This window comes from Tursiops truncatus, chromosome 11 (genome assembly GCF_011762595.2).
Source record: "Tursiops truncatus isolate mTurTru1 chromosome 11, mTurTru1.mat.Y, whole genome shotgun sequence".
Classification (NCBI taxonomy): Eukaryota; Metazoa; Chordata; class Mammalia; order Artiodactyla; family Delphinidae; genus Tursiops; species Tursiops truncatus.
The window spans coordinates 35872961-35891293 of record NC_047044.1 but is presented as its reverse complement, the minus strand read 5'-3'; the positions used below and the strand labels follow the sequence as shown (position 1 = coordinate 35891293).

At 34.2% G+C, this 18333-nt stretch overlaps 1 protein-coding gene across 3 annotated transcripts in view; it reads left to right on the top strand.

Annotated features, from left to right (window-relative positions):
• The window catches only part of TMTC2 (transmembrane O-mannosyltransferase targeting cadherins 2), a 658994-nt gene that overhangs the window by 265619 nt on the left and 375042 nt on the right, over positions 1–18333 (top strand). For all 3 annotated transcript variants that reach the window (XR_012324274.1, XM_073788371.1, XM_073788372.1), the window contains one exon: positions 14558–14679. Coding sequence is in view for 2 of the 3 variants with exons in the window: in XM_073788371.1 (XP_073644472.1) it covers positions 14558–14679 (122 nt within the window). In the remaining variant the exon portion in view is untranslated. The remainder of the gene's footprint in view (positions 1–14557; positions 14680–18333) is intronic.

The window sequence follows — 18333 nt, the reverse complement described above, 5'->3', positions numbered from 1 at the left end:
ATAATGATAGTGAAGATGATCCAGGACCTCGGAAAAACAATGGAGGCAAAGATTGAGAAGATACCAGAAATGTTTAACAAAGACCTAGAAGAATTAAAGAACAAACAAACAGAGATGAACAATACAATAACTGAAATGAAAACTACACTAGAAGGAATCAATAGCAGAATAACTGAGGCAGAAGAACGGATATGTAACCTGGAAGACAGAATGGTGGAATTCACTGCTGTGGAACAGAATAAAGATAAAAGAATGAAAAGAAATGAAGACAGCCTAAGAGACCTCCGGGACAACATTAAACACAACAACATTCGCATTTAGAGGTCCCAGAAGGAGAAGAGAGAGAGAAAGGACCCAAGAAAATATTTGAAGAGATTATAGTTGAAAAATTCCCTAAGGTGGGAAAGGAAATAGCCACCCAAGTCCAGGAAGCGCAGCGAGTCCCATACAGGATAAACCCATGGAGAAACACGCGAAGAAACCCAGGAATCAAATTGGCAAAAATTAAAGACAACGAAAAATTCTTGAAAGCAGCAAGGGGAAAAACAACAAATAACATACAAGGGAACTCCCATAAGGTTAACAGCTGATTTCTCAGCAGAAACTCTACAAGCCAGAAGGGAGTGGCATGATATACTTAAAGTGATGAAAGGGAAGAACCTACAACCAAGATTACTCTACCCAGCAAGGATCTCATTCAGATTCGATGGAGAAATCAAAAGCTTTACAGACAAGCAAAAGCTAAGAGAATTCAGCACCATCAAACCATCTCTACAACAAATGCTAAAGGAACTTCTCTGAGTGGGAAACAGAGAGAAGAAAAGGACCTGCAAAGAGTTAATTTGATCTGTTTAGGATTACACAGTTTGTGTTAGAACCAGAAGTGTAGTTTACTGATTTAAATTTAAATGCTTTTTGTATTCAGTCCTTCTGTATTGCCAAAATTGGCACATTCTTCACTATGTCAATATAGCTTATCTTTACCCATTTAAAAACCAGCATATATATCTATATGTAGATATAGATATATAGATATATGGATATAGATATCATTCCTTGTCCAAATATATATTAAAAACCTTTTCATCTTAAAAGAATGAAACACCTACAAAATTGTGGTTTCATTACAGATGCATGAAATGCAGGATATTAAAATTCTTTTAATGTAGGTTAATTTTTAACCACCCTCATTTTTTCTCTTCTTTCTTTGTAATTCTTTATTTCCCTTACTATGTATACTTAAGCATTGCTTTTGAATAATCCTAAGAGATTATGGGAAACTAAAATAGGCTGTAGCTTTCAATTTTATCAGTTTGAGCCATTCCAATCCCAAAGGTCATTTTAAGCCTATTTACTATTTAATATAAAATTACTTGGCTTTCTCAATGCAAAGTGATTGTTGGGTTTAATTATAATATATAAGCAATTTAGGCCATTTCGTCTTGGTAATATATCTCGAGAACAAAAAGCCACGATGTATTCATGGAGTAAGAATCTAGAGTTACAGCCTTGGCGTTGCAGTCTGCAATCACTGTGTTTAGAATAACCTCTGTGTGCAAAAAAAAAAAAAATCTTTAAGTCACAGGTCCTGAGTTAGGGGGGGCGTATAGTGGTGGCAGGATGAAATGGAAATAGTCCATATGGTTTCTGCTCTCATAGAACTTTGTAAGTGATTTCACAGTTTGTCTAGTGCTCTTTAGTATCTTTCCTTAATAAGTAAATGCCTATAAATGAAATGGATAATTGTATTACTCTAACCTCGAGAATATTTTGTTCATAACTTTGTAGGCCTACTATGTTGACTGGACCAAACAAACCAAAACAAACAAAACAAACAAAAATCTCAAGCTTTTTTTTTTTTTTGATGTGACACTAGTGTCACAATTTGCACATATATTTATATATCCTTGTTCTTTAAAAAATATGTGTCTATGGGTAACGTGCTTTTATCTTAGGGAGAGGTTACATTCTTTCAGGGGAATTCCATGATAATGATCATTGCTATTTATTACCTCATTTGCCTTTATTTTGATCTTACCATTTGATTCTCTTATTTCTGATAATTCCTAAATCTTTTTTTATACACATCCCTGTTACTTATGAAATCCTAGCTCATTATTAGAAAATATATTTTCCTCCATCAGCCTGCAACTAACAAGTCTTTTACTTACATAGGTTTAAAATTGACAAGATGCTTTTTCCTCACATTCTCTCATAAGAAAGAAGGACTCTTTTGACTTAATTTTCAGTTTTGTGAAAACGGCTCTTCAATTATGAGAGATTTCCCCAATTTCATTGAGCTAGTTAGAGAGAATGGTGAAAGAACCAATAAATAGGAGACACAGTGAATTTATTATAACGATTTTTAGAGTAAAGCGCTTGTCCAAATTTTAGAATTTGTGTTTTTGAGAAAGAAACTTGTGGAATGAAAAAGTTTTGTCATGAATGGCTACCAGGGACCTTTAGATTCCTTACTCTCATTTAAGTAAGAACTGACAAAGAAGATGTCAAATGTACCTCCTGACAACAAAACACAAAAATTCTCACTTGTAAATTTATCCTAACTCTACTCGAAGGATGTATACTCTATGCTGAATTCAGTTTAGTAGGTTGGCTGTCAGAGAAGTCTGCTTTTCTCTCAGCCTCTGTATGGTTGGTTTTTTAGTGCATAATTTCTTTTTGTTGGATTTTTCTAGTGTGCACATTTGTGTGTGTGTGTATGTGTTGACCTCACTTTGTTCCAGAATATATTTAGAATAGAAATATTCAGAGTAAATTTTTGATAGGTCAGTTACATGCTTAATGTCTTCTTCTATGACTGGTGGTTCTAAAGTGGATTGCTCAAGGCATTTAGCATGCTGACTGTGAAAGAAATGGTTTTTAACTGTGTGAGATTTGAACTTCACATCTTTCAAGTGTGGAAGCATTAACACTCCAGTAGTGTTAAGCTTTTTATACCACCTGCTTCCCCTATTTTGAGTTCTGGTGATTTTCCTGTGATTGCTTCCATTGGCGCTCTTGAAAATCTGTGCGTCAGCCCTTCAAGTATGATACGACTGTATAACTGGATTAGCCATTGATCTGTGTACCTCTACAAGAATATTAACTTCTAATTTTTAAGATAAACCTTTTCACTGCATTTTCATGTTTCATTCGTCAGAAAGGACAAGACCAGGAGAAAGGATAAGACCAGGGCCAGGAGATTTTAGAAATTCATTTTGTAAGATATGGAGTCAATAAGATAAGGAAATATGAGCTTTGGGCTGTATATCAAAAAGAATAAATATATGAAATGTATGTACACAATTTGCTCCTAAAAGTTCATTTCTCATTATAAAACTGTAGTGGTTTATTTTTTTTTCTTTTTACCATTCACGCTTGATATAAATTCTCCATTATGTACTATGGTTACAGACATTAATTTGCTAGGCATTACATACACTACAAAGGCCAGCCTCCAGTTCAGCTGCATTAAATAGGTAATATATTTTGTTTAAAGTTTCAATTAAACCCAGGACCAGAAGATATATGGTCCCTGTGGGGAGTTTGAACATTTTCATGCCAGTGCTGGGATTGCCTAAGGATCATGCTTAGGTCTAGATGTTGCTTGCTTTCCTGGAAATACGATATGAGACAGTTGATTATATTTCACTGCTATTAAAACCACACGAGCCCACCTGTTACATTAATTGATACTTTTGCCAGTTTAGTGGTAAAGGAAAAGATTGAGACTTAAAAACTTTATTTTTAAATTGAGTTATAAGGAAATGAATATATTCAAATTAATACCTAATTATATCCTTATTCTCTGATTCCCAAATAATTTCAATATGTTCTGCTTGAAAAATATGTTTTCTGAGGCTTCAATAGAAATAAATGAGAAAAAAAAAGTGTATATTTTACTCTCTTATTGGGCACTATCCACGGAGTGAATCTTTTACTCGGTAATAAATATGGGCTGGATTGTTCTCAGAAAATTAAAGTGATGCTATGTTATACTTGGAAAGTTAACTAAATTTCGAATTCTGACATTCTTAAAAGATGCCAATTTTGATGACATTGAGATGAAATGGACATAATCATGAGGAAGAAGAAAATCTTGTATGAAGGATACAATCTTGAAAATCAATGTCAAGAAAACAATAAATTGTTGCACATATTTAGAATAGGCCAGTAATACAAATGAAGTTAAAAATTAAATACATTACTAATTGTACATACTTTGCTCTGTGTGTATTTATATCGGCTTTTCCTAATAGGTAGGGAAAAGTTGTTTCCTACATGAAAATCTTATTTAACTCCCACATGAACTGTTACTTAGTTGTGATTTTATTTACACTGAGTGAAGCTATTGTCATATTCAAATTGAATAAAGCATTAAAATAGAACATGCAAAGTTTTGTTCCAGATTACAAGTCTTTTTTTTGCCAACATGTAAATTATGAGTATGGGGTTCTGTGAGCTGTTGTAGAATCTTATTTTTAAGTATTCATTAAAAATAGAATGAATTTTTAAATTTTTGATATATCTTAGTAATTAACATTAATATAAAAATTTATAAAATATATTATTCATTACATATTATAGAGACATATTGCTTGATCCAGGAATACATATGAAATGTAATCCTAAGAAGATGTGTATAAAACTGAAAATGCTTTTATTATTCTATTCTGATGTCTTCCTGCAAATATTTATATCCTATTTCTCTGAATACTATTATTTTCATTAATTCTTTCCAAGCTAGTATAACATTTACTCATTCTTTTTTCTTTTTTCTGGTGTAAGCTTTGGGTTTTTCTAAACACAATTTAGAAATTCCTTGCATATATTTTTAGTATTCCCTAAATATTTCAGTTGTATTAAGCCGTTTTATTTTATTGCATTGTAATTCTCTTGACGACAGTATTATATTTTTTGGGAGCGGATCATCACCTCCAACATACACAGGGACACACAGACACACACACACACACACACACAGTCTCACTTTCTCTTTTTTTGGAAAATCTGAACATTTTATGGGATTGTCTCCAACATTTGTTGACTGATTGCTCTTAGTGATTTATTTCCTTGAAAACATAAAGGAAATTGATTAGCCTAGAGAACTTCAGGATCCCGAGTTGCAAAAAGAGACATAGTAACATAGGCTTCTGGCTATTTTCCAAGTTAAATTTTGATGGTACATCAGATGTTTCCGGTATATAACAGTAGGTATTAGGAACCTTTTTAACTTTCACTGAAGTTTAACCTCTTTCTTCATGATTTGTGTTTTTACTTAATGAAACACATTTTCATTTTTTTCCCCTGCATTTCCTCTCTTTGCTTTAAAACTACCCTTTCTGGCTTCAAGGGTTTCCCCTTAAGTTTGGTGCTGTAAGAACTTGCTAAAGAATTACGTATTGAACCTTTTCATAACCCTCAGTTTAAGACTTGGATTATATTTCATTTACTTCCAATCACTCCGCCCCAAAGGAAGAAGTTATAATTGTTAAAGTCTGTTGTCAGATACTAAGTAGCCTTCCTAATTTCTGTAATCATTTTAATTTTTGTCTTTGTCTTTGCCTGCTCTGTTCACTACCTCTTAAGGATTTCCAATCAGGACTAATATATCTAAGGTAACTGGACTCTGTCATCTTTATGATACCATAAGGCTGAGGAAGATATTAGGATGGAAATACAAAAGATTCACAAAATTTGACAGCCAATAGTTACAGCAAGTTTATGACATAAATAAATAAAGGCCAGACTCCCTAATGTTTCTATGTTAATGCTAATACCGTGAAGTAAAAAGTGAGAATTAAAATCACAGCAAGTTAAACTCTTGACATAATAGGCTCCTGATGTCATGTGGTTCTGTCCAACCTATAGATTCTAGAAAAAGAAGTTACTTGGAAATTTTTCTTCAGTGACATACTAGGCAAAAATGTAACATCTAAATTCAAGTTGATACATAATGTGATCAATTATTTCTCAGATATTTATCAAGACTCTGTGGAGCCACTTCTGAACTTAGGTTGGAGGACAGATAAAGAGATGAAGTGTTTTCTCTTGGGCTCTACACATCTCATAGTCTAATTTAAGATCAGGAAGATTATAATTGGTGAGGTAAGTCCTATAGATACATTAAAAAGATGGGGGACAGACAGGAGTTGGAATAAATGAAGAATTAAGTATAATTTTAAATAGGAAAAGTCAATTTTGTAAAAACTGCCATCTTTACTTGATCCCTGGATTATAATTCAATAGCAATAAACATCTCAAAAATGTATCAAAAATTTGACAAAATCATTCTAAAGTTTATCTGGTAGACTTAACAGGAAAATAGAACCAAGAAGGTTTAGAGAAGAATAATGGGTGAGACTTGCTGTACTTGATATTAAAATATTAGTATCAATAGAAGCTACAGTAATTAGAGCAGTGTTGTCCTGGCATAAAAACAGAAAATCTGACTAGTAGGACAGAATGGAGACCCCAGAAACAGACCAAAATTTACTAAATCTTTATAGATAATAGATGTGGAATTAAATATGATTGAGGGAAGGGAGTTTTTATAAAAGCTGATCTGGGAGAACTGATTAAATGTTTGGAAACAATAAAATTAGATATCTGCCTCACACCATATGGTAAAATGTATTTCATGTGGAATAAGTAGCTAATTTTAATAACAAAACTATATAAGTAGAAGAGAATGTATGTCCCTATAATGGAGAATAATTTTGTGCAAAATAGATAGTGATTAAACTACAAAGGAAAAGTCAACTTGATTTGCATATGTAAAAATTAAAATAGTCTGAAATGAAAAGCTATTACCATCTTTTGCCTATTATAGGGAAAAGATAAATGTCTTAATTAAAAATGGTTTAAAAAATGGTTTAAAACCATTAAACAGTGACCCACAATTTTAAAAAATTGCTGGTTAAAATCTTATTTAAAAAATTTGTGAAAATATATGCATTTCATTAGTTCAAGAATTCTATATATGTATTCTAAGATAAGATAAAAATTTTTTTAAAAAAGAAGGATGATAATTGCTGAAGTAGGTGTAGTACCTGCAAAAAAATTGGGAGGGGAATTTGAATACACAAAAAATTGATCTTGAATGAGAAAATACAATTTTGGAAAATTTATCATATTTTTTAATATAGTTTTAAAATGCTAGAAGGAACCTAAATATTTAAAACTAGCAAAATATTTTACTTATAATTGATTTTTTTCAAAATATAAAATAAATTCTGGAAAAACACCAAAACTTTACCAATCACTATGAGTGATGGGATTCATCTGATTTAATAAAATTATTATCTTTCAGATTTTCTACAATGAGTAGATATAATGTTAATAATTAGATAATAAATATTTTTAAAAAATTAAAGGATTAATCAGGACTTGGGCTAGTCAATCTTGAGTAGATCATCTAGAAAATCCATGAATATGACAGTTCCTTTTTAAACTAACTAGGATATTGTCACTGGTTTATGAAATGACTGTAAATTCCTGGACAGTGATGAATCTACAAATGATTATATAATTTAGGGGATTAAGGAGTTATTTAGTCTTAGCCCCTCATTTTGTGGATGATAAACAAAGGTCTTGTCAAATAACCTGTTTGTCTATAACCATACAAAGTTTTAATGCAAAAGTAAGAATTAGAAACCCAGACATCTAATTAGTCTTTTGGTATATAATTCATAATTCTGTGCTACATCATAATTATAAATAATTTCAACAGGTAGATGGACAAACCAAGTTAATCAATCAGTTAATTAAAATGTGTTTATTTCATTTTAAAATTATGTGGCAAAATTAATTCCTAAGGAAAGAATTAAAAGTAACATATAAAAAAAAATCATAAACTTGAAGATGGGTAAAGTGCTCATTAAAAGAAAAATGACCAGCACAGAAAAACACTACTTATAAAAACCATCAATATAAGACTTGCCTGGTGGCACATTGGTTAAGAATCCGCCTGCCAATGCAGGGGACACGGCTTCAAGCCCTGGTCCAGGAAGATCCCACATGCCGCGGAGCAGCTAAGCCTGTGCGCCACAACTACTGAAGCCCGCGCGCCTAGAGCCCGTGCTCTGCAACAAGAGAAGCTACCACAGTGAGAAGACTGCGCACCACAACGAAGAGTAGACCCCGCTCACCGCAACTAGAGAAAGCCCGCGCACAGCAACGAAGACCCAATGCAGCCAAAATAAAGAAAACAAAATAAACCTGATATCTTAAATGGAATAGAAGCATTTCTTAAAAATGGAATGATTACGTGAGTGACCAGCCAAGTCCTTAAGCTGGGAGAGCTTAGAAATTAGATAGATTACCATAGAATGCCTGACCTTCAGGCAAAGTATCCTAAAACACTTGCAATATTGACAATCAGATGCTTTCACCATATCAGCAGCAGAAAGCCTGCTAGAAATCATGCAGGGCTATTTTCTGAATGCTCCTATTCTTTACAGGCCAGAAAAACGCTATAACCTATGTGAGCCCTTTTACAAAGGTAGCATTTCTCCCCAGTGTGCTGGTGTCACTGTATTTTACAAACATTCTTCTGAAACTTTTAGAACTTCTCAATTTATAGCTAGGCACATGCAATTCAGTGTTGTTCACACCTTTTGCACTCATGTTCCATTGTTCACTGTGATTTTGCTCATAACCACTTACCATCTGTTTTATTATTTACTTGATAATTTTCTTCATTCTAAAACATATCTATGAAATCACATTTTTAAACACAGATTAAATGTAATTTATAAGTACTAAATTAAAAAAAATTTTTTGTGTTTCATGTGCACCTAAAAATCAAACTTTGGAAAAGACTGATAAATATATTTCTCTCAGAAGATTGTAAGTACCATGAAGGCAGGAATGAATGATACCTCATTAGCCTTTAGGTTTACCATCATATGCATTATCCATGTTGGCTAACCTAAATTGATATGCAAGATATGCATTTAAGAATTTTTTTTTTTTTTGCCTGAGACATGTGGCATGCGGAATCTTAGTTCCCTGACCAGGGATCAAACCTCTGCCCCCTGCATGGGGAGCGTGGAGTCTTAACCACTGGACCACCAGGGAAGTCCCTATTTAAGCATTTTTAAAAAGAGATTTAACAATTACTGTAAGAATTGAGAAAGGGGTGATTACTTTTGGTACATGTGGTCAAAAAAATTGTAAGTTGGGGAGGAGGGATAGATTGGGAGTTTGGGATTGACATGTACACATTGCTTTATTTAAAATAGGTAACCAACAAGGACCTACTGTATAGCACAGGGAACTCTGCGCAATATTCTGTAATAACCTAAATGGGAAAAGAATTCAAAAAAGAATAGATACATGTATATGTATAACTGAATCACTTTGCTGTACACCTGAAACTAACACAACATTGTTAATCAACTATACTCCAATATCAAATAAAAATTAGGGCTTTCCTGGTGGCGCAGTGGTTGAGAGTACGCCTGCTGATGCAGGGGACACAGGTTCGTGCCCCAGTCCGGGAAGATCCCACATGCCGCGGAGCGGCTGGGCCCATGAGTCGTGGCCGCTGAGCCTGCGCGTCCGGAGCCTGTGCTCCGAAACGGGAGAGGTCACAACAGTGAGAGGCCCGCGTACCGCAAAAAAATAAAAAATTAAAAAAAAATAGGGAATTTGGAGGGTGGAGGAATTGCATAAGGTGGTCAAAAGATACAAACTTCCAGTTATAAGACAAAGACATACTAGGGATGTAATGTACAGCATGATGACTGTAGTTTACACTGCTATATGACGTATTTGATTAGGGAGTACATCCTCAAAGTTCTCATAACAGGGAACAGAGCATTATTTTGTATCCATCTGACATGATGGGTATTAACTGACCTTACTGTGGTAATCATTTCACAATATATATGTCAAGTCATAATGCTATACACCTTAAACTTTTACAGTGCTATATGCCACTTATATATCTAAATGAAGCTGAAAAAAAATAGGGAATCTAAACTGAATCTTAACATAGAAATATATTCTCTTGAGCAAGGGCAGGAGAAACAAAAGGTAACACTAGCAGATAGGGGTAGTATGTACCCCTACATGCTCTATTCTTTATCTGGTAGCTGGAGCTGTCCAGTAACCTGAAACATGAAAATTGGTGAGATCTGGACTCTTACATCATCAATAATCCAGCTTTCTTTCCTTTAAGGAGTTAGTCTTTGCCTGGGTTATTTAGATTCAGGGCTTTTTAGGGAGGAAGAGTGACATTATTTGTTCTACATCTGAAACTGGTTTATATCTGCCTGAAGCCAGCCTGGAGACATCGAAATCCCTTTTGTCTGTGAATGAATTGGAAGTAAATCTGGGTGATGAACCTGATCACTACATCATCACACTGCAGATCTTTGAATTCTTACGAAAGTACCTCTATTATGTCATTTTTGTGTGTGTGTATGTAGGGTGAGAAAGAAAAATAGTCATCATTGCTTCTTTCCTCCTGGGTAGTATAAACATTTTTTTTTCTATTATTGTAAGTTAAGAAGAATTATAGTACCAGAGAAGATGACTTAACCCTCCTCCCTCTACCCAATTCCCGATCAAGTATCTTCATTCCCTTTCTTATTGAATTTACTGAACTTTCTTTTCCTGTGGCCATTTCCTTAATGGAATTTTTATGATTTTAATATTTTAATCAAGCTTGAAGGATTACATGTATACCATTCTCTCCTAACTGAATCCACTGATGGCATTTTTTGCAGTTATTTTATCCCTTCTCTAATTTTTATAGTATTTGGACAGAGTGGAATAGTAGAAAGAAAAAGAGAGGATCCAATCTAAATCCTGAACGTGTCATTTGCTTGTTTTTGAACACTGAGCAAGTTGGTTAAGCTCAATAACCCATAGTCACTTCGTTTGTAAGATGAGACCAATACTAATTAGAGTGTAGGAATAATGTAAAAAGTATAAAGATAATGGGGGGGGGAGTGGGATGGAGGCCCAAGAGAGAGGGGATATATGTATACATATAGCTGATTCACTTCATTGTACAGTAGAAACTAACACAACACTGTAAAGCAACTATACTCCAAAAAATATATATAATACTTTAGTAGGTATTCAATAAGTAATAAACTTTATATAGTAGGTAGCTTGATGCATTGGCAAAAAGTATGGGCTTTCGAGGCATTCACACCTTTTAAGATAGGATTGTTAACTGTTCAAGTGACTTATTATTCCTGTACCTTCCTCCACATTCACAAATGAGTGTTCTAACCCCTTGTATGAATTAGAAATGAGAAATATGAGGATCCTACCTTGGCAGTGCCAGGGAAATAGCAAGTACTTGGGCTTGTATTGTTTGTTGCCTGAATCTTTATTGAGTTGCATTTTAAACACATTTAAATTCATCCATGATCATTTTCTTGCATTTTAGGTTTTGCATCTTGATTTTATTACCACTTTTATGGGCTGTTTTGTGTTAAGGTTAACCTTAGGACTAAAGTACATCTTATATGCTACATATTTCCATCTTAATAATTGAATAAAGTATGAGGCAGAAACGTTTTTAAAGGTCAACCATGGATTATTATTGCTCTTCCTTATTCCTTTAATTCAATAGAGAAGCCCAAGGCAAAGTGAAATGAACTTGATGGCCAGTGTGTCATAAGCTAGAAAACAATTTTCCGTGAGTGAGGCAGAATATAATTTTCACCTGAGCTGGAGACTTGGAAAGTTTATGACTGTTCACTACCAACAGGTTAGCAATGCACTGAGGTCAGGTCGTCCTGGGTTTGAATTGCAGTTTTACCACGTTCTACATTTATGGTTTTGTGTGTTTGATTTAGCCACTGTGCTTTTCAATTTTCTTATCTGTAAAATCCAGGTAATTAAGGATGTTCCGTAATTTAAAAAATGAGATACATAAGCAACTAATGTAGAGATTGAAAATATGTTTCATCTCATAAACCTAATTTGAAAAGTTAGTTAGTACTGGCTGAATGAGGGTGATGCGTTAAGGCCCCTTGTGGGGCTAAGTGAGAAAACATTCTGTGTGCCCAAAGGTATAGAGTGGGAGGAGTGGCTGCCTGTAAGTCAGACATCTGCTCCCTATAGCTTGCTACCCTATTTTGTAATAAACATTCAATGAATGTTATTGTCAGTGTTATCACTGAGATGCACTGAATGGTTACATGAAGTTTTTCTAAGTTGTAATGAATAGTACCTAAGTAAGCTAGTTATTTACATTTTTCATATACTTGCCAAGATGCATTATGGCATTATATTTCTTATTTGTGGTCCTTTGGTATTTCCCCACCTCAAAAGCTTTACAACTTAATAAGTTACTTGTGAGTTCTTACTGAACAAAAGAGTTCAACCTAAGTAGTTAGCAAATGAATAATATTTCATTTCAAAATGAGTTTTAATCATGATAGATTTCTGACTTGGAAAAAAATAGTGCACTTTCTGAAATGATTTTTTAAAAATCAGACACTTAAATATAAAGATATGAATCTCGAAAGCACTCTGGAATTGGGGTTCTCCTGCACTCTCTTTCTGTAGAGGTAGCTTACCTGTTACTATTCTACAAGTTAGTTGAATTTTTAATAAATGAAAAGTAGAAGCCATATTAAATGCAATGATTGTAGAACTTCTAAAAAGTGATCTATGAGCACTTGAAGACCCAAAGTAGAATTTCAGGTCAATTCCAAACAGAACCTATAATGCAGACCCATCTTTCAGCTCTAACTCTGAAATTAGTATGTGTTTTCTTCTGGCTTTAGAATCCCTTTTAGAGATAAATAGTTGGATTTGGTTTATCATTAATTGCTTTACAATTGTGCATCTTTTCTGTTATATAAATCATATCTAGTATCGTTTTAGTATGAAGAAGTGGTTCACTCTCCCTAAGGAAAATTACTATTTGTTTTGTTTGGAAATATTTATTAGTTCAACATGCCAAAAAGAAAATTTATGACATTGTTTCACTTATTAGGAGATATTATAATTTAAAAATATAATTATCGCAGAAACATGTAAAAAATTTTTTAAATCCATGCCTAATCCTACCACTCTAACAACTATGAATATTTTGTATATTTTATTCTAGTTTTTGGTCTTTGCTTCAGGATTTCTTGCATCTCACCCTGAGCATTTGATTAAATCTAACCAAATTCTTCTTAAATGCGAACACATTTTAAGCTTTAGGAAAAAAATATTTTTTTGAGCTATCATTTTTATGATAATATAGTTTAGTGACTTTTCTCAGAACTAGAAACACATAGATGTGTGTGAGTGGTACCTACATTTTTATGCATGTTACATATAATTTGTCACCAATATTTTTACTAACCGGTCAAGCAAAGGGCACTCAAAAGGTCAGGAGATGCAAATCAATTCAATTCATCAGACATATTTCTATTGACAGCGCTGTGCTAATGCAAAAAGAATTTGATTAAAATAAAAGGAAGCTAGCTCTTCCTTTGAAGCAAAGGTGTACAACCAGTGTGGGTAACACATTTAGGAAAGCCTCTGATTATTCCTCTAAATGGAAAAAGCCATGATAATTATGATTAGTTAAGCTATAAAAGTCTGCTTGAAAAATAATGCAGGTCACCAGTCTGTTGCCTGGTCTCAGAAATTAAGTAGCTTCAACATTTGCAGTGTTTATTATAACTATAATATTTAACTTAAATACACAAATCATCTTAAAATATACTTTTACCATCAGGTGTATATTCTTCCATACTATGAGCATAGAAGTGAGAGGGGGATGATAATAAGCGGGCAACTGATACACTTTTGGCTTTATTTCCAATTTTTTTCTCTTGCTTGGCTGTTAGTGAAATGCTATTTGGTGGGCAAAGTTTGTGTAATTTGAAAGTAACAGCTGATGGCTGAAAGGCCCTAGACTAGCTTTGCACATGGTGATGGGCGTGCTAAATAACTGTCATATATTCACTGGATTTTCCAAAGGAAACTGGTAAATTTTATTTACTCATTAAAATATAAAATGCAAATAATTTCTGAAAAAAACTAAAATCTAGCACCAATGCTTAAACCCAAATATTTTTAACTCCTTCATTTAATCTTACTTTTCTCAACAAGGGTGTCAACCTTAGAGGGTAGGACCTTGAACTTCTGTTGTCTGGGTCCTGCATAATACTCTCCAATTAGTAGTTATTCTGTAAATACTTGAGTGTCTGAAGGAATGAATGAATGTGAATAAAAAAGAACAAATGATTGTACATAAGAAAGACCCAACCTTAAAAATAAAAAAGAAACGATGACAAAGCACATATTCTTGGGAGTTAGATGTTTCTAAGTTAAAAAAAAAAATCAAACCTTTATCATGTACTGCATTTTTGACTTTTAGGCATTTCACTTAATTTCTCCAAACACAAGTTTTCTCATCTGTGAAATAGACATGATGGTGACTTTTGGGGAATCAAATGAGGTAACGGATGAGAGTACTTGCCACAGAATCTGAAAATGTGTGGAATATAAACAGGATGATGTGATCTGTTGCAAATGTTCTTGCAAAGCTGTATCCTCATACTGATTTTCATGATTCTCTTGCCAGGTGAAGCATACATGCGACTAAGCAAGCTCCCTGAGGCAGAGCATTGGTATATGGAATCACTGAGATCCAAGACCGACCACATCCCTGCTCATCTCACCTATGGGAAACTGCTTGCTCTAACAGTGAGTAACTCCCTTTCTCACCCTTTAGAAACTGGTTCTGCCTATGCAGACTGAGACAGATAGGGTTTGAGGTACTGGTTCCTGGCCAGTTAACCCAGATTGTTAGGATTTCATGATGATAACACTAAGTTAGAACTCTGTACAGAAAAATATAGAAAAATGCATTCCTTTGGCTATGGGGTTTGCCATAGATAAAATATGATATGTATCCTTGATGTAACTTAATTGAAATGTATAAATGGAGAACTCCAAATGTGTGATTATATAATGAACTTGTCAAAATAACAATATTTGTGTAACGACTATGTTCTCCAAGCCAGTGTTAACCCCAGATTGGCTATAATGTGGAATTAAGTCTGATTCTTTCCAAAAAGCCAGCATTATATAAGATAACTGCGTGTGTGTCCGTCACTGTCACCTAGAATTCCTACTAACTGGAAATCATCCTGTAAGAGAAGTGGAGCCATCGTTTGGCCACCCACTATGTGACAAGCTCTCTTGGCCACATTTCTGTGAAAGTGGTATTATTCGAAGCATAAGAAATTGTTGATATTCTACCTTTGTGACTTACAAAATCTGTAATTTTATGTGCCGCAAAGCAATGTTAATGTTTTTATTTTATACAATCAGGGATTGTTCAAAATATTTAAGTAACTTTTCACCCAGCTAATAAATGGTACAACTAGCCTCAATCCTGATATGAATCTCTTATCTGTGTTATTTTAGTTATATCCCTTAATCTCTCTCCAATATTACTAAAAATAAATGAGCACTAGCAAAACGTAGAGCAAACGGTCAGGAAAGTGATTGCTAAGTGAATTCATAGAAGCGTGTCTTATAATTATTTTAAAATAATAACATTTTTATTTCCCACAGAAGATGATAAGCTAAACACTTAAAAGTATTATGGATCCATTCTAAGATACCACTAAAATGTTACTAAAGAGATTATATAGGCAGACTAAGTAACCAGAAAACGTCCCACTAAAACATATCTAGATATGCCTAATGAACTGCAACAGATATGCTCTTCATGCATGGCTGAGCTCAAGGTGTAGAAAGAGAATTTCCAGGGGATGGAAATGAAGCAGTAACTAAACACCGGAACAGTAAACAGTAGGCTGTTCCTACAGCTGATTTGGGGTAGTTTACCAGTTGCAACAACCCATGGGAAGGAGCTTATTGTTTGTTTTCCTTCTTGTTGGAATAAGAGACAAAACCTTGGACCAACAGAAAGCCAAGATTTAGATGCCTAAATAAAGCAGGAAAGTTCATATCCTCAGTGAAAGGATAATGTAGAAAAAGTTCACATACTGATACAAGAGGGCAGCATGAAAGTTTGTCTATCTCAGCATGGAATCTGAAATCTTTGCAGAGAATTTGTTACTATCATCCTCCCTTTGCCAGGCTTTGGGTTTTCGAATTTACTTTACTTGAATGATCAGGGAATTCCTAGGCCAAGAAATTAAAGTCAGTCCAGTAAAATCTCTAGCTGAAGACATTACTGAAGGTGTCCTCTGAAAGAACACAGTTAAATCTAGAAGGAGTTACTAAGTGGGGAGCAAAAAGACTGGGGAACAAAGAAATGGTGTAAACTTTTACTCAATAAAACTATTGAGAAGGAATAACCTCACAGGAACAATCAGAATGGGAGGGGAGATGAAATTTAAGCTGATTTTTGGAAGTCAGAAAGTAGAAAGAGGTATTACAACTGATTCGTCAGAACAGAGTAAACCACCATCTAAAGGGAGTTTGGAACGGGGTAACAGTGAGAAGAAAGCTGGAGAGACTCAAGACGTGGCGGCAGCTGGCATAGAAGAGAGTGAGTTAAGGAGTATAAAATAGGGTAATCAGTTCTAACTTACATATGCGGCAGTCAGGTTTCTCCCCATGTGCACAGTGCTAGCCAGCAGGCACTCACCTCTAAGTGGGGAAGGGATGCTCACGGTGGTGGAGCAGTTGGGTGAGAGAGCTCCATGACTCAGGAACAGCTTGCCCAGTCAAAGGTGGAATGCAGAGGGGACTGAAAAGAGGATTGACTGAATGTTTTCCAGTGGAGTACTCAGATTGTCAGTACCGCTCCCCTGGCACCCACAGAACACAAGCTACACAAAGTTCATACCCCCTCAGCAACGCATATACACACACCTCCCCTCCCAAGAAATGGTTGCATTCTTATCTGGAGAAACTGAATCACTGTAGGGAAAAGATTTCCGTATACCTACCTTTGGAGGTCCCTGAAAATGAGTAGCTCCCAAACCAGACAAACAAAAGTGACTCCAGTCCAGAAAGCGTACTTATGCCTAAGGAGTTCATTCAGCTCTTATTACTTTTAAATAACAATGGGCAACCAAGGACCATCAGTCATATTAGGAAAGCCTCAAATGTAAAAGATTGGAACTGAAACAAATGATTAGCAAAAGGAAACTGAAGGAAACAAAAGAAAAAAAAATCCTTAGAGATGGTAATATAGCATTTTGTGAAGTGCAGGATGACATAAAAAATAAATAATGAAAAAACAAGAAAGAACTTTTAGAAGTTAAAAAAAAAATGATGGCAAAACAATTGTCATTTGAAGTATAAGAAAATAAAGGTGAGTAAATGTTTTCATACCTAAACATAAAGATGAAGAAAAAATATATGAAAGAAGAAATTATGAAATAAATTAATATGGGGGCCCCCAAAAAGAAGGAACAGAGAAAGGGAAAGAACATTACTTAGAATTGGAGGGTATAAGTTGCCGTTTTGGCCGTCTATAGGATCATGATATGTCTAGTTTAATCAGTTAGAAAAAAAATATTTTACCTTATGAAAACCTGATAGGCTGATAATTCGCACAGCTCCATATAAAAATGGAATTCATATATAACTTGGGCCTCAACTACTGTATTTGAGATGTCCTTATAGAATTCAAATGGAAACATTTTTGATTAGATTGAGAAATGGCCACCTTCAAAGAAACTAAAAGTTTCAAATGCCTGATTTACCTCCCCGCCAAAAAAATCATTTAGGAAAAAAAAAAAAAAAACTGAATGCTTAAATGTACTTAATTCTGAATATACCTAGATTGTGACACTAGTTTGGATATAGAAACTACATGTCTTTTAAAATTTTTTCCTTCTTCTTTACACGCCTGAATTATTTAAGTTTCCTGTACCAAAAATATGGTTTTCCAGGCTGCTTTATTTTTCAGAAGGTATTTTTAAAAACAAGATTTAGCAGTTTTAATTTACTGAAACATATGGAAGGAAGGGAAGGAAAGACATGTATTACAATCAAATTTTAATCCCTCCCCCCCCAATCAAGAGAACTTTCATAGTTTCCGACTTGCTGATTAGATGAAATACAAATCCTATTATGGAATGGCTTAAACTCAAAATGCCAAAAACTCCACAACCATCCTTAACAGTCTCTTTTTGAATTATGAGATTTGGCAAATTTCTGATCCCAGTGGATTGCTTTTGTCTAATTTTGGGTTTCTTGGCCTGATAATATGCCATTGACTTAACATGGAATTGGCAAGGTAGAAAATGCCACACGTTTGACTTCTGAACGCTTTAAATATAAAATATTATAAAATGGAATTGGCTATTACTCTCAAGGGAAGAAGAATAGAAATGGGATTGTGTTTTTACTGTTCCATCAAAACTGACC